The sequence below is a fragment of the Anastrepha obliqua genome, chromosome 4 (assembly GCF_027943255.1).
Source record: "Anastrepha obliqua isolate idAnaObli1 chromosome 4, idAnaObli1_1.0, whole genome shotgun sequence".
Lineage (NCBI taxonomy): Eukaryota > Metazoa > Arthropoda > Insecta > Diptera > Tephritidae > Anastrepha > Anastrepha obliqua.
This window is the reverse complement of record NC_072895.1, coordinates 89,544,408-89,559,874: the sequence shown is the minus strand read 5'-3', so window position 1 is coordinate 89,559,874 and position 15,467 is coordinate 89,544,408. Positions and strand designations below refer to the sequence as shown.

Below are 15,467 nucleotides of genomic sequence, written 5' to 3'. Positions count from 1 at the left end.
CAATTATAGAAGCCCCAAGACTTCAAGACGCCTAGTTAACTCATGAAATATTCGATGTCAACCAATAAACCAGAAATGTAACGAAGTTACTTAGGTAGCTTGGAAAATGTAAAGTGAATATTTATGGTACAATTTCCTAGAAGGTAATGGAATAATTGGAGTATTAGTCGTTGCAGTTAAATTTAACTTAAAATGAAAAAGCAAGTTTGCAATGTGATTTTATTGCGTGGGGAGATTTCGGAACTAGAAACGTATCACACACGTGTAGCAGTTTTTACTACCCTACCTTTGGGTGGAAGACACTCTAATGTACTTTGATCTAATTTTTTTATAACAATTTTCACATACAAATTCCACTACACTTAAGAGTGTCATCACATATGCTGCTGGTTCAAAGGATTATGGTAGTATCACCTTTGAACCTCTCTATTGAGGTCCTTTATATTGTAACTTCGCCTTTCGTGTAAACCGCGTTAGAACATTTCGAGAACGAACATTTGGGTAAATACTCAACTTCAATAATTGCCAAACTACGATCAGAGCAATTTATATTTAATTAAATTTTGAAATCACAGAAATGGGTTTTGATTTTCTTTTTTTCTATTTATGCCAAGGAATACCATTTAAAAGGTTTGAAATTGACAATCCTGTGTTTCAAATCACCTGCTTTCATTTTATTTAATTTTTTTTTTGAATTCGTTCTTTTTTTTCAAATTAAACTAAACTGCATTTTGAACAGCAGAGAAACTCGTAAAGCTGATAATCTTTTCAGCAGATGAAAGGCATTTGTTAGGCGTTTGCGCTTTTAATATAAATATTTTAAGACTCTATTTAAGTATTTATATGAGTTGAAAAATTGTTCAGGATTTTGTATATCTTTTTTATTTAAAGTACCATTACAAGGCAGCTTTAATAGACATTTTTTAAGCGTTTTTTTATGTTAAGATTCTATTCAAATGAGTTGAAAAATAGTTGCAGGTTTTTTATGTATTTTCTTATTTCAAGTACCGATACGAAGCAGCCTTAATAGAAAATATTTTAAACTCTTTTTTGTCTTTTTTTTCAATTTTACTATATTTTTAATTTTTATATTTTATTTACTTTTTGAAAAATAGTTCCAGACTTTTTACAATTATTTTATTTGAAGTACCATTACGAAGAAGCTTTAATAGAAAATATTAAATTTTTTTTTGTCTTTTGTTCACTTTTACTATATCTTAAATTTTTTTTTGTTTTTGTTTGTTTGAAGAATTTTATTCTGACATTAAAGTATTTACCGTTTCATTTAAGTTATTTATACACACATTTATTTATAGTACTAAATTTTGGTTTTCTTTAGTTTGTACGTGAGCAAAAATATTTAAAGCCGCAAAAATTTCAAGCACTTTCATTTCCAGATACATCAATTAATTATCCTTTGGGACCCGTTTAAGTACTTTTTGTAACATTACCCTATATTTTTGTGCGCATTTTCATAAGAAATTAACACAATTTTGCAAATTCAAATTATTTTTCTAATTAAAAAAAATACGAAAATCACATAGTTGAAATTCGCTGATTGAGCAAATACTGAAAGAAAAAACAGCGAAAAAGACTCCCGCTCAATTTTCTTAAAAACCGAAAAATTTACGCCATAAAACTTCTTTCTATGCCACACCGAAAACCCAGACTAATTGCCGCCAATGTTAACAAAAGTGATGCAATTATAGGCAGCACTCATTATGCCAACGGTCTCACACACCAACAAATATACTGATAATATATGCATACACATGCACACATGTAAGTGCATGGACATAACACATATCCTTGCTACTAATCCAGCAGTGACATGAGAATAAAAACGACAAAAACCAGAAAAATTAAACAAACAAAGTGAAGAGTGTCGCAACTTCAAAGGTGGACTTCCGTATGCCCGCCCACAGTGACTTTCCCAGAATCAGCAGCAACAGCAGCAGCAGCTCAGTGCCGAGCGAAGACGAGAAGTTAGTAAGTGTTGAGAAAAGAATGAATTAGTGTTATAATCGCACATGTGCATGTACGCATATATACACACGTACACACACATATGTTTGTATGTATCATTGACACTTTAGTAAGTGACATACTTTCACCAGGATTTGCTCATTGGCATATCTTTAGACTTTTCTCGCTTGCCACAGCCAGTGGCAACTTAATCGAAGTGTGTGACTGCAAGCAAATGCTAATCGCCTGCTGTGGCGGTAGATTACTTTGGAGTACTCATGTGCGTATGCGCGTGCATGTATGGGTATGTGTAAGTTACAGTTGTATATATCCTGTGGTGCACACACTAATTGCACGCTCGTTGATGCTCTGGCGTAAAGGACTTAGATGCTGGGAAAGTGCGCAAGAAAGAGAAAGGGGAAGACATTAGATGGCGTAAAGTAATTCCATTGCAGTGATTATGTAAGCAAAATACTTCAAGTACTTGAAGTGTTGAATCTGGTGGTAAAGCAGAATTAGTAGTTGCATTTCTTAAGGGATTAAGTTAAGTTGAATTGAGTTATAACACAAGAAAATATGCGCGCACTAAGATTTTATTGGTTTTAAGTGTTAATTTTCACAACTCATATGCGTTTCTACAGTAATAGTCGTACCCAAGGAGTCTTTGTTAGGGCACGAACTTTGAATTTAAAGTGGGAAGAATAAAAAAATTGCATATGGATTTATATCACAAAAAAGGTCAGCCATGAGCTGAAAACTTGATTTTTTTGTTGTTCTTTTATTTAAAGTAGTTTTTCTTTATACAAAGTAAAGGCATATATTTATGTCGGTATTTTATAATTAAAAACTTGAGTAATTTGATGAACTTATCATTTGTTTTAAATGCAATTATTACTTGCAATTATGAATGAGTCCATCACAGATCATTAGTGCTCAACCAAATATAGGGTGGGCCATGTAAAATTTGCTTTTTGAATCGGCTATAAAAAAAAACTAATCAATATTTTTTCAAACTTTTTATTTTATTTTGAAGATTGAAAATTGCCATTTATGAATGAAAAATAATATCGTTCAAATGACTGCCACGACTGGCTTTACAGTAGGCCATTCGATCAACCCAATTTTTAAGCACATTTTCGATTGTTTGGGCTCCAATTTCATGAATGGCAACTTCGATTTCGTGTTTTAAAGAAAAAGCAGCCAATTGATATCGGAATTTCGACTGATTATTCGGTTTTCAAAAACGGTAGCCAAAAGTTCGAGTGTAACTTTGGCAGTGTGACAAGTTGCACCGTCCTGTTAAAACCAAATGTCGTCCATGTCATCCTCTTCAATTTTTGAAAACAACTCGTTGAGCATGTCGCGGTAACGCTCGCCATGTACTGTAACCGCGGCTCCTCGCTCATTTTCGAAAAAAAATGGCCCGATGATGCCGCCAGACCAAAAACTGCACCAAACAGTGACTCGTTGTGGATGCATTTGCTTCTATACAGTAACGTGTGGATTTTCTGAGCCCCAAATCCGACAATTTTGCTTATTGACGTAGCCACCGATGTGAAAATGAGCTTCATCAGAAAAGATGATTTTTCGGTAAAAATGCTCATCTTCGATCAAACGATTTTCTGCCTATTTTCCCAATTTTGTTCAAGCGTATAGCGTCCCATTTCGTAAATGTTAAACCTTTAAGTAAATTATATTATGAACACATTTGACATGTCATTTGTGTTACCATTCGCAAAAAACTAGGTGGTTCAAAAAGCAAACGCTATATGGCCCACCCTATAGATAAATTCGACAAGCAATAGGGTTACCAAATAATTTTTTAAATGACTGGTTTAAGAGTAAAAAGACTAAAATCCAGTAAAAATTCTTCCATTCTTGCTGAAGGAATTGTAGCAGATATCTTATGGTTGTTATATTAGGAGGAACACTATTCAATTTTGTTGTTGTAAACTCCATTTATTACATAAAATCTCTCATAAATCTTTGCATTAATTCAATATGCATACATTTTTTTAATCTTCGCGAAGTGAAGTTGTTATTAAAAAGGTCAACTGCTCGAGGAATTGAATGAGTGGCAAGCCGACTGCTGTAAAGCTGACTGATTCTGCCAATTCCTTCATTTTATTGTCTAGTGACAATGTTGATTTGTACCCAAGTAACCAGTACACTGAATGGAGTTTCAGTGCAAGTTGTTTTCGCTTTCAAGATATATTCGAAACGTCCGTCTAGCCGAATACCTAAATATTTGGCATTATCTGTTTGAGGTATTAAAGCAATGTTTAGAGATACGACAGGACATGAGCCGTAGTAAAGCATGTATGTAATCTGCATAGATTAAGTTTGTTGTTTACATCCGATTTTCATACTTTTTTACGCCTAGAAAGCCTAATGCTTTTGCAACAATCTTCCGAAATTTCAGACTGATCTGGTCAAAGTGGAACGAGTTATAGCAGTTTTACTAAAAAGTTATGGTGAACTCAAAGCAGCATCGAGTTAGGAGGTGTTCCTATTCACTCGGCATTTGACAGCTTTGTTGGCTTACAACCGATTTTTATAACTTTTGCATGTCTAGAAAGCCTAACGCTTCTGCAAGAACCTCCCGAAATTTCAGTCTAATCAGGTAAAAATTGAGCTAGTTATAGCGAGTTTTCAACCTAGAGCTAACACTGTTGGAATTTTCTTGTAAATAATAAGAAGCAATTGAGCCAGGGCTACTTTTGGACACTATAACCGTATTATAGGCATAAATGGTTGTATATGTGCTCTTCGTTAAGGGTAGGTCGAGTGTCAACAAAATGTACAAAACGGGTCCTGGGCACTTCCTTGTTCCATATCTGCTTTAATTTCGTGGAGATTGGTAGTTTCATCGTTTATTTTAGCAAGTAAATGTCTACTATTCAGGTAAGATTTTAGCAGCATACAGCAATTATGCGGTAGGCTCATTTTAAGCTTTTATTGCAGGCTTTCGTGCCATACCTTATCAAAGACTTGCGCAGTATCTAAAAAAACTGCAGCACAGTTTTCCTTTTTTTCGAGTGCTTCTCTAGTCAGTTTGTGCACACAGTCAACCTGTTTTATGAGGAGTGATGTTTGCGGAATCCAAATTGGCGTGTTGGAATGAGTTTTCTTTGCCCAATTATCGGGTTAACTCTTTTCAGAAGCAACCTTTTAAAAAGTTTAGAAACAATAGGCAGCAGGCTTATTGGGCTATAGTTGTAAAAACGTTCGGTGATTTCCCGGGCTTTGGAATAAGTATCAGTAAATTTCAGCAACTTTCCACTGAATGAGAAAGTACTCGTTACTCGTTATGAAGTCGTTTTCCCGCACTTTTTTTGTTTTAAGTTCTTTGCTAATTGTGCGTTTTACCTCTTTTCAAGTAAATCGTGCAATCGGGAAATCCATTTGAAATTGCACTGAGAAAACATTTTCAATTTTATGGTCTTCTTCCGCATTTTGACTAGGGAATGGTACAAAAACCTTTAAACCTGCTGAATAACTTATATAATATTATACAAAAGTATAGAATTTACAGCAATGTATTTTCTTAGTGGCAGGTACGTGAGCCAAAATTTATAGATTGGCCCTAAATATTTTCTTAATGACATTCCACGGCAAAGTTAAAAACGGTGCATTTCTATGTAGACGTACGTCCTTAAAAGTTAGAATACCAAGGTACCTAAAAATGTTCTATATCTGATTATTAAAACAATTTGTACAACATTTGTGGTCGGGACTGCAAGTAACCTTGTTGAAAGGACGATTGTGCCTATTGAGGCAGTCCCTTCTACAATCCGAAGAATGAAAAATATTATCTACATTTGGCAATTGCTTCTTCGTTAAACTAAAAATTATAAGCTTTGTTTTGCCACCAATAATCAGCTGCAAACTAAGATTCTTCTTATTCTTAATTAAGTTTAACAAAGCGCACCAGTCGTTTCTTTCTCGTGCTAACCGGCGCCAGTTGGACACACCAAGTGAAGGCAAATCCTTCTCCACCTGATCTTTCCAACGCAAAGGAGGCCTTCCCTTTCCTCTGCTAACACCAGCATCGAATACTTTCAGAGCAAGAGCGTTTGTATCCATTCCGACGACATGACTCAGCCAACGTAGCCGCTGGATCTTTATTCGCTGCGCTTTATCTATGTCGTTGTAAAGCTCATACAGCTCATCGTTCCATCGCCTGCGAATTTCGCCGTTGCCAACGAGCCAAAAATCTTACGCAGAATCTTTCTCTCAAACACTAAGATTATTAAGTAAGATTATTAATTAGAAAAAAGCTCTGAACTTTGACTATTTTTTTCTGCAATAACTGTTTATTATTCATCAATATCTATTTTAATATCTATTTCGCTTGAATGTAATCCTCCCCATATATAATATGTATACTTGTGACAACGCTTTTTCCAATCTTCGAACCACCACTGACCAAAAAGTGCTTTCGTATAGCCTTAGGTCTACCAACGATATGTACCTGAACTCCATAAATGGAGCAAATCTTTCCTTTTTATATGTCTTTTCACTTTTGAGAACAAGAAGAAGTCGCAATTACCCAAGTCCACTGTAGGTTGTGGCATGCTTACGCTGTTATTTTTGACCGAAAAATTCAAACTGTTCGATCCAATTTGTTGATAGCGAAAATATTGTTGTTGTTGTTGCTGAAGTGGTTGAGTATTTCCACTGAAATAATCCTAATTAGTGACTAGCACCGTTTTACTACCACTGTTCTCGTGTAATGATGTCTTTTTTTCTTCTAAGTCAGATCCATTTAGTGAGGTCTCGATGTCTGAGATCTCATTAATTTGCATGTAAAAAAGGCTAAACCGTGCCCTAGCTAGCCCTGGACCTTCACATAAATAGTGGAAAAGACTTTCCTTCGCCCCTTCCGCTTGACAGCTTCTGCAGATGGGATTGAAGGGGAGGTTGAGTCTGGCTGCAAGCTCCTCTACTTTCCATTGACCTGTAAGGGTTGCAATGAGGCGTGAAATGTGTGGTCGAGAGTATCTTAATAGGTAATTCGTCCTTTGGATTTTGTACGACGGCCATGTGTTTTTGTTGTAGTACATGTAGTTAATTGCTTCCATCTTCGTTCGGCTAAAGCATGATAGTGTGAAGCAATCGATGCTGTTATTTTGTTGAGTGCGGTGGAGACTGCCACTGCCTCTGCTATGTCTATGTAATATTGAACCTTTTTCTTGCTAGCTCATCCGCTATCTCATTGCCAACAACTAGACTAAGCAACAACTAAGACTATTAAAATATCCGTTTCCACGACAGTCGGTTCTACGTTACCAAAACGACCCGGATTTATATCCGGCCAAGGACTGTCACTCCAGCAGCATTCACCGTATGTAAGTATGGGGAATGTTTATGCTGCTACAACAACAACTATTAAAATATTTTCCTCAAATATTTTTATGAATCTAGGCAGTTGAGGTTCTTCAGTAATTCGGAGTATTTACAAAACACCTATGCAATTGTAAAGGGTGGTTAAATTTCAAGGGCCGATGTTGAATGTGAACCACACCTAAACGTCAACGACACCGGACTACTTTAGGGTTATTTAAAGAAAAGGTGTACGTCGATAAGCCAGCAACAATTCAAAAGCTAAAGAATGAAATAATTCGGCACATTAACGGCATAGAACCTCAATTATGCCTCTGGGTCATCGAAAATTTGGACCATTGGATGAAGGTGTGCCGCCGAGGCCGCGGTGGCCATTTGGCCAATATTTTGTTCCATACGTAATTGCTCCACACCAATATTATCATAGTAAAGAGAAATGAGAATAGTTTCCTAAAAAAATTGTATTTTATTCAAAATCAACACCGGCCCTTGAAACTTAACCACCTTTTATATTCAACATTTTTTCCTACACTATCAACTACAATTTACATAACAATTTAATAACAATTTAATTTATACATAGTATAATTTATACAAAGATTTTCAAAATTTCTTCTACGTAGCTTGATTGCGTAACTTCGTAAGCACTTTTCGTCGCAAACCTCAATAATTTGTTGCTGTGTACGTGCGGCAGCTAATTTCGATTGGAAATTGGGACGTTCGTTAAACTTTAAAGATCCTTCGCATTCCCTACCCCACCCACACCTAACCACATACATCTACACTAACACTACATAGCCATACTCAAAGGGCGCAAATCAATATTTCCCAGCAATTTAATTGAATTGATTTGGGGCGCATGTAAGAGTGTCGTGAACTGTGTTGAACAACTATGTGCGGGCAAATACACACACATACATGCGTACTATACTCGTACAGCATGTTCACGTACGCACTCAAGCACTTAACCATTTGAGCACTTGCATTCGATTCGAATGAACCACTACTACTTATAAATTTCTGGTATGTCATGTGGTTACTTCTACATTGTTGTTGTGCTTGTTCTTATTAAGTGTCAATAAGTGCATGTGTATGTATATGTTGAATTCCACAAGCGCAAGTATAAAAATATGCCTATAGTAATTTGTATATGTGTGCGTGCGTGCCGAAATGTCAAATACAATCAACCCCAAAATTGCATATGAATAAAATTGGAAATGAAAATGAAGACAAACGAGTACAAACCTAAATTAGCAGTCCGCAGAGAGTAAAGGAGTATGTCAAAGGATAAAAAAAAGTACAGAATATGCACTGAAGGAAAATTGTGTTTGCCCGAAATGTGCTATGAAAGTAATAATTTAATACCAACTGCAATACACACAAACGCACAATACACATAAAATGTTTGTATATAATTTTATTTTTTTGTTTGTTTATCGTGTGTTTTTTTCTTTTTTATTATTTTGTGCTCAATGCAGCAAAGTGCTAGCAACCTCAAGTGAACTCAATGAAATTGCTGCTGCCCCCAAATCAATAGCAGTAAAAATAAAAAAATGTTATCCTTTTAGTCGAACATCGCCCATCCCGCGCAAGCAACCAGTGGCTGCGTGACAACGAGAAAAGCAATAATCCGCAATACTACTGTAAAAAAAGGGTCAGATTTTGGTTGACAGTAAATAAAATTGGAAATTTGGTATACGAAAAAGTTTCAGTGCCACTTTGGCGCATAATTGACAGACGCTAGAAAAAATGTTTATTATTAGTATTTTTTTTTTTTTTTTTTGAAAGCAACAACTTTTCATGAAACGAATTGGGATTGACGATTGGGGTAGGTTGGGAGTGGACAAGCGCGGCGCACGCTTGTAATTTTGGCGTTTTCCTATCAGCTTTGCTGTCAGCTATTTTTGTATTGCACGTTAAATAATAATATTTGGCATACGAGATAAATTGACACAGAATCATGTTTGAGGGAGTAAGCAAAAAACTATTTGTGACTGACACGTAGAGATTTTATAGTTGTCAACGCGGAATTTGAGCTGAGATCAAACGATTCTACTCGGGTGAATTAACATCCAGCAGCAGCTCAGGGTGGGGATATCCCAGATTTATTTAAATTCTTTCAAGTAAAACATTGAATTTGACTTGAGATGAAACAAACAATGAGTCAAAAAAGCCATTTAGTCAAAAGAAGCAGTTTAAGGTAGATACCGCAATCACGTGATCCAGGAAAATTCCGGAATTTTTTATTATGAATCCTGGCTTAATTTAAATTTTTTTTTCTTTTGTATGTGAAACACTAAATTAGAGTTGAGGTAAATCAATCGCTGTTGAGATCCCGAAACATCTTTAAAAAAAATTATACATATGAATTCCAATATAATTTATTAACTTTCCTCAAACAAAAGACAAAATTTGACTTAAGATAAAACAAACAAGGAGTTAAAAAAACTAAGGGTAGAGATGTCAATACCCTAATCCCAAAAAATTTTAAAATTTATAATTTTTTTTTTGTATAGAACACTAAATTAGAGTTGAGATGAGCCAACCGATCCCGAGATCCCGAAACACCAGAAAATTAGTGCAAATGAATACCGACAAAATGTATTAACTTTTCTCAAGTAAAACATTGCATGTACGTTAAGATGTAACAATCAATGATTCAAAACAAAACAGCTTAGGGTAGAGATGTCAATCCCGTGATCCCGAAAAATTCCGGATTTTATTAATATGAATCCTGACTTAGTTAATCATTTTTGGAGTTTACTCCTTAAGAAACGATATATAAGGCCCACGGTATGAAAAAAATATGAGTAGTAAAATCGTGTGAATCACTGGCGTACGCTGACGGAAGTGTACGCTGACGGAAGTGACGCATTGCCCTTTTTCTATATTCTAGTGAGAAAAAGCACTGCGTACCTTGTGGCGCTACTTTGTTGGTGCAAACTTGTAAGAAATATATATTTCCTTGTGGTTCCTAATTTCCAGTGAGAAATAGCACTGCCTGCCATGTAGCGCTTGGTTGTTGGTGCAAACTTGTAGGAAATATTATATATATTTCCTTGTGGTTGCTAATTTCTAGTCAGAAATAACGCTGCCCACATTTTGGTGCTTATTTCCGTTTCCTATCGAGTGCTTGTGCGTTCGTTGAGAACCTACATATACCAGTGATATAGTCTGAACCTTTGGAGGAGATTGTCTTCAAAAACCCTTACAATGGTTCATCTGCCAATTACACGCCAATGAACTACCGCTTAGACATTTGTTTGAATACATTGATGGCTCTACGTCTGAAAGCTTTAACGGTGAAATAGAGAAAAAATTGAAGGATTGTGAGAAGCTTTCTTTCGTCAATTATAAACCAATTGTTGTTGTGAAAAAGATTTAAGTACGGATCAAAAATACCTATTTGATATTTGTAGTGCTATTATAAGTGGACATTGCAACGACAGCTTAAAAAAGAAAAACCCCAAAAAAATTGTTCATTCCAGGTGGCTTACTATAGCGAATAGAGTAAATAAATTTATATTTTTCCAGTAATATAGAAAAGGTCGTCAAATGCATAATCAATTCCCACTCACCTATTTGTGGCACATCATACTGCCGCTGCCCTCGCGCCGTGCGCAGCATCAGCTGACTCGCGATGGACGAGTAGCCGTTATTCGCCGCCGCTGCAGCTGTAGCGGACTTGCTGTTGCCACTGCCGGAGCGCTTGTGATTGGGATGCAAGAAAGACTCTTGCTTCTGTGGCGGCGTCTGCAGTTGTTTGTGTTGTTGCTGTGCTTTCAATTTTGCAGCAGCTTTGGCCAAAGCGCCCGTTGAACTAGCAACATCGTCAGCATTTGGCGTGGCGGCTTGCTGCTGTTTTGACTGTTGTTTGTGTTCTTGCTGTTGTTGCTGCTGCTGCTGTTCACTTTTAATTACCGCACCATTGAGGGACAGCAGTGATGTGGAGGAACTTTGTTGCTGCGGTGCCATTGCGATTAGAGCGCTTGGCAATTTGTTGTTGTTGCTACTATTTGGTTGAATATGCTTTGTGGCGGTGGCTTCCGAATTGGCCAGCGATAGTTTGATGGGGCGTTGGTTTTGTGCGCCAAAATGGTGTAACTGCTGACCGAAAATGTTGCGTTGCCATTGTTGCAATTGACGCTGATGTTGTTGTTGTTGCGAGCGTTTACGCTGCCACTTTTGCTGCAGATGTGTATTATAGCCAGCAGCGCTATCGCTAGCGGCAGCACCATACCCGCCATTGCGATGCTTAATGCCGCCGTTGAATATGTGTTGTTGCTGCTGCTGCTGCTGTTGCGTCTGATGATGTTGTTGGTGCTGCTGCTGTTCATTTGCCTGCAGCTGCACTTGCGCGCGATGCTCTTTCGCACCGCCACTATGCTGTTTCTTTTCGAATAGCTCCTGTAGCGTGTGCGGTGGACTTTCCTCGAGCTCCTCAAGCGTGCGGTATGGGTTCAACAGCAGCGGGAAGCCATCGTTCAAGTGATGTGGCCTGGTGTTGCCACCGGCGACGCCATAAGCTAGCGGCTCATCACCCCACACCCTGCGATGCTCCAACGGCAACAACTCATCCAAATACTGGTAGCTATCCAAATCGGTAAGCATATCGTCAATCTCTGGCTCAGCCTCGACCAGCTCATCCAACTCATCGGCGCGCTGCAACTGCCCATACTCTTCACGATCGGACGGTTGCACTATGCGCCCATACTCATAATGCTCTGGACGTCCGTGCGCGTCATAATTCAAACGGTCGCTCTCATATGCACCCTCTTCATCTGCATACTCGTCCTCGACCACCGCTGGTTGCTTCACGACGCTGCCGTACATGGGGCCACGTGGTTGTTGCAACAGCAGCGACGGATAGTCGCTCTCCACATCCTCGACGGGACTCATTTGTATGCGTCCGGTAATAAAAGGACGTCCGTGATGTCCAGTGCCCGCATGGGCTTCTGCGCCCTGCTTCGCCAGACCGAGCAACATCAGTCGCTCGCGCTCGTGCTGCGCCATATCGGCCAACTCCTGCGTCAAACGGCCAGCGTTGTCTAAAGGCGCGACGGCGGATTTGCTGAACGCATGCGAGAGACTGCCACTGCCAGTGCCACTGCCGCTAAGGCCAACACCACCACCTCCGCCACCGCTGCCACTACCGCTGCCGCTGCCGCCGGCATGTAGATGTTGCGCGTACTGGGATGCGGATAGTATATTGAGCATTTGATTGGTATTCGCGGCGGTATTGAGCTGTGCGGCGCCGCTACCGCCGAGGTTCGTTGGGGCATTCACTCCAACACCACCAATGCTACTAGCAACGCGCGCGCCATTGCCGCTGCTGCTGATGCTGCTGCTGCCGCCACTGGGGCCATTCAAGTGCAGCGCATAAAGGCCGCCCTGTATGAGCAGCACACACACGATGGTCTGCACGAGCGAGTAGAACATTTTCTTTTTGTTGATGCGACGCAAACGCTCAAGTAGACGTGCTATGTTTGGAGATTTTTCGTAACTACTTGACTGGGGTAGAACTAATTTTCGATAAACGTATTGGATTCGTGGTGCCAAATCGTTTTTTCTTTTTTTTGTTTGTTTTTCTTTTGGTTTGGTTAATTGGTTGATTGGGTTTCAACGATTCCTACGGGGATCTCTAGCAGGTTTCAACTAACGCGTTTGGCTGTTTGGCTTTTGGGTACTAGGTCTCGGGTCACACGCTTAAGTCTAAGCAGCAATTCGCTTGCACACAAAAGTCTTCATTCTCTAACAGTCTCAAAGTAGTTTGTGTTGTGTTGTAATGTTATTTGCGAGACGATTTTGCATGCACTTGTCTCCCACCGCACCGTCGATTTTACTCGTCTTTCGTTGCTGGTTTTAGCGCTTTGCAGCTCCTATTAGCTGTCAACTGTACCCAAAATGGCTCACGGTAAACAGGCGCACAATTTTCAACAAACAACTTTTGTTATCGCGGCGTGAATTTCTTAGCAATGTTGGCGCCTATTCACCAACTTTTTTCGATGCGTTTCCAAATTGTTGATTGTTGATTGCTGCCTTATGGCTAACGTTTTAGTACTGCGCGTTTGTTTGTTTGTTTGCTGAAGTTTTTCACGTAATCCCTGTTTTTCGACGGGACGTTTTTGATATTTTGCCAAAAGTACGCTTCCGCTGGGATTTTTGCTTTCCACTTCGTTATATGGCTGTCTCGTTGGTTGTTGGTTGTTGGTCGTTGGTCGTTGATTTTTGTGCTTTCAATAGCTTTTCGCGGGTTTTATATTCAACTATTTCCGTTCGCTGTTACGTTAGTTGATTTCTTATTTTTGGCTCTACTTGTTTTTACTCTTTTCACCACTTTTTCTGTACACTTTTTTCCGTTCGTATTATTTGTTAGTTCCTTCTTTCATCAGTACTTGGCTGCCAACGATAAATACGCCGTTGAAATGGCAATTTCACAGACTTCAATTGTCATTCGTTTTGTGGCGCGCCAGTCGAGCGTTCAGTCGTTGTTACTGTAATCCAAGCGATTACAATAATGTTTTAGTTGTTTGCTTGTTTGTTTGTGTATGGGTTGGTTGATTCGTTGGCTGTCTGCTTAGTTGGTGCGCCCGTTAAGGTGGTTTGCCTTAGTTGCCCCTAGTTTGCCGCGGGTTTCATTACCAACACCGGCAACTGCGACGTACGTTTCTGGTTGGCTCGCTAGCACACGCCTGCTCACTTGGCTCGCACAACTAGACTTTAGTCTTCCGTCTGTCTGTTGCGCTGTCTGTAACTATTTCCTTTTTCTATGTTTTCTTTTCGTGTCTTTTTTTGTCGCTCGCTAGTCGTTCACGTTCTTCTAGACCGCGCCAATCTTGTTATATGTCAGCGGAGACAAAATCGATAATCAATGCGTTGGCCTGTTCGCCTCTGCAACTCTACTACTTTACTTTATTGGCTCGCGCGTGTATGCTTGTAGGTGTGCTTGTATGCCTGTGCCCGACGCGTCGATTTGTGGCTTGTTATGACCTGAGTGGCACTGGAATTGCTGCGTCTTGTCCGCGTGGCTCCAGCACTTTCCCTACTGGCTTGCTTGCATCTTTCGAGGAACTCTGTGTAATAATTTTTGACTGCGTCTGCAAAGAATTGCGGTCTGCGGCGCTTGCTCAGCTGCTCAGTTGCGCAAAAGTTATTTTTTATTTTTTGCTCTATTTTTTGGTTTGTCCTTAGAACGGTGCTTGCGGCTCTGCTTTAGTGTTGGTATATATAAATATATATAGTTTTTGTTTTTTTTTTTATTTGAGGAACTATTCAGCCTTATGAAAGCTTTTGCGCACACTATTTTTAAATTTTAGTCGTTTCTCGAGGGTTTCTGTGTTTTTTTTTTGTTTTTCTTTTTTGCGCTACCACTTCTGTATCTTTCTTTTTTCACGAAGTGTTCTTGCAACTACTTTTCACCGCCCGTATTGCTTCGTTTCGCACTCTACTTCTTACTTTGTTTTGGTCTCTTCTAATTTTAGCATTTGCTTAAAAGCTTATTCCTGCTGTCTGTCTTTCACTTTGGTTATGTTGTATTGGCGCTTTGTATGTATGCGTGTGTATACGACCGCTAAGCGGCACGCACTTCTCACGACGTACAGATTTATTTTTAAGCCTCTTACTTACTTATTTACTTTCCCCACAATTTGTGCAACACACCGAAGTGTTTCATGCAACTGTTGATTGCTGGTATTGTATTGTACTGTACAAACCTCCCTGGAGATCCTTTTTCATTAGGTTTTGTCTTTTGGAAGCGTCACGTCGCTTAGCAGCTTATTGACGGCTTTTGACCTCAGTTCGTTTGGGTTTCACCTGTAGTGGTAATACACTTTTCACTTGCACGTTTCGTACTACTTCTCCGAAGGGATAACTTATTTTTTATTAGCTCGCACAGAGGTATGTGTTTGCTATTTTCGGACACACTGGTCGTTTTCGGACGCTCTTTTTATTTCTCTATCTCTTACAACCGTTTTTTTTAATTTGTTTCCTTTCTTTCTTTCTGTGTAATAGGGTGGCGTGGAGGTATACTCTTTAGCACCTGAAATGTATGCACGTCTGTCGTTTAGTTTTCTTCTTCTATTTTTCTTTGCTGCTTTCTTGGTTGGTACACTTTACTATAATTTTTTTAACTTCTATGTCACACACACACACACACA

The 15,467-nt window shown here is 38.9% G+C and overlaps 1 protein-coding gene across 1 annotated transcript in view; it reads right to left on the bottom strand.

The window, feature by feature from the left end:
* Nucleotides 1–12,805, bottom strand: part of LOC129244267 (transcriptional regulator ovo) — a 46,591-nt gene extending 33,786 nt beyond the window's left edge. The window contains exons 1-2 of the mRNA XM_054881884.1: nucleotides 10,890–12,805; nucleotides 4,120–4,223 (exon numbers count right to left, since the gene is read on the bottom strand). Coding sequence (XP_054737859.1) covers nucleotides 4,120–4,223; nucleotides 10,890–12,750 — 1,965 coding nt within the window. The 5' untranslated portion in view covers nucleotides 12,751–12,805. The remainder of the gene's footprint in view (nucleotides 1–4,119; nucleotides 4,224–10,889) is intronic.
* Between the last annotated feature and the right edge of the window lie 2,662 nt (nucleotides 12,806–15,467).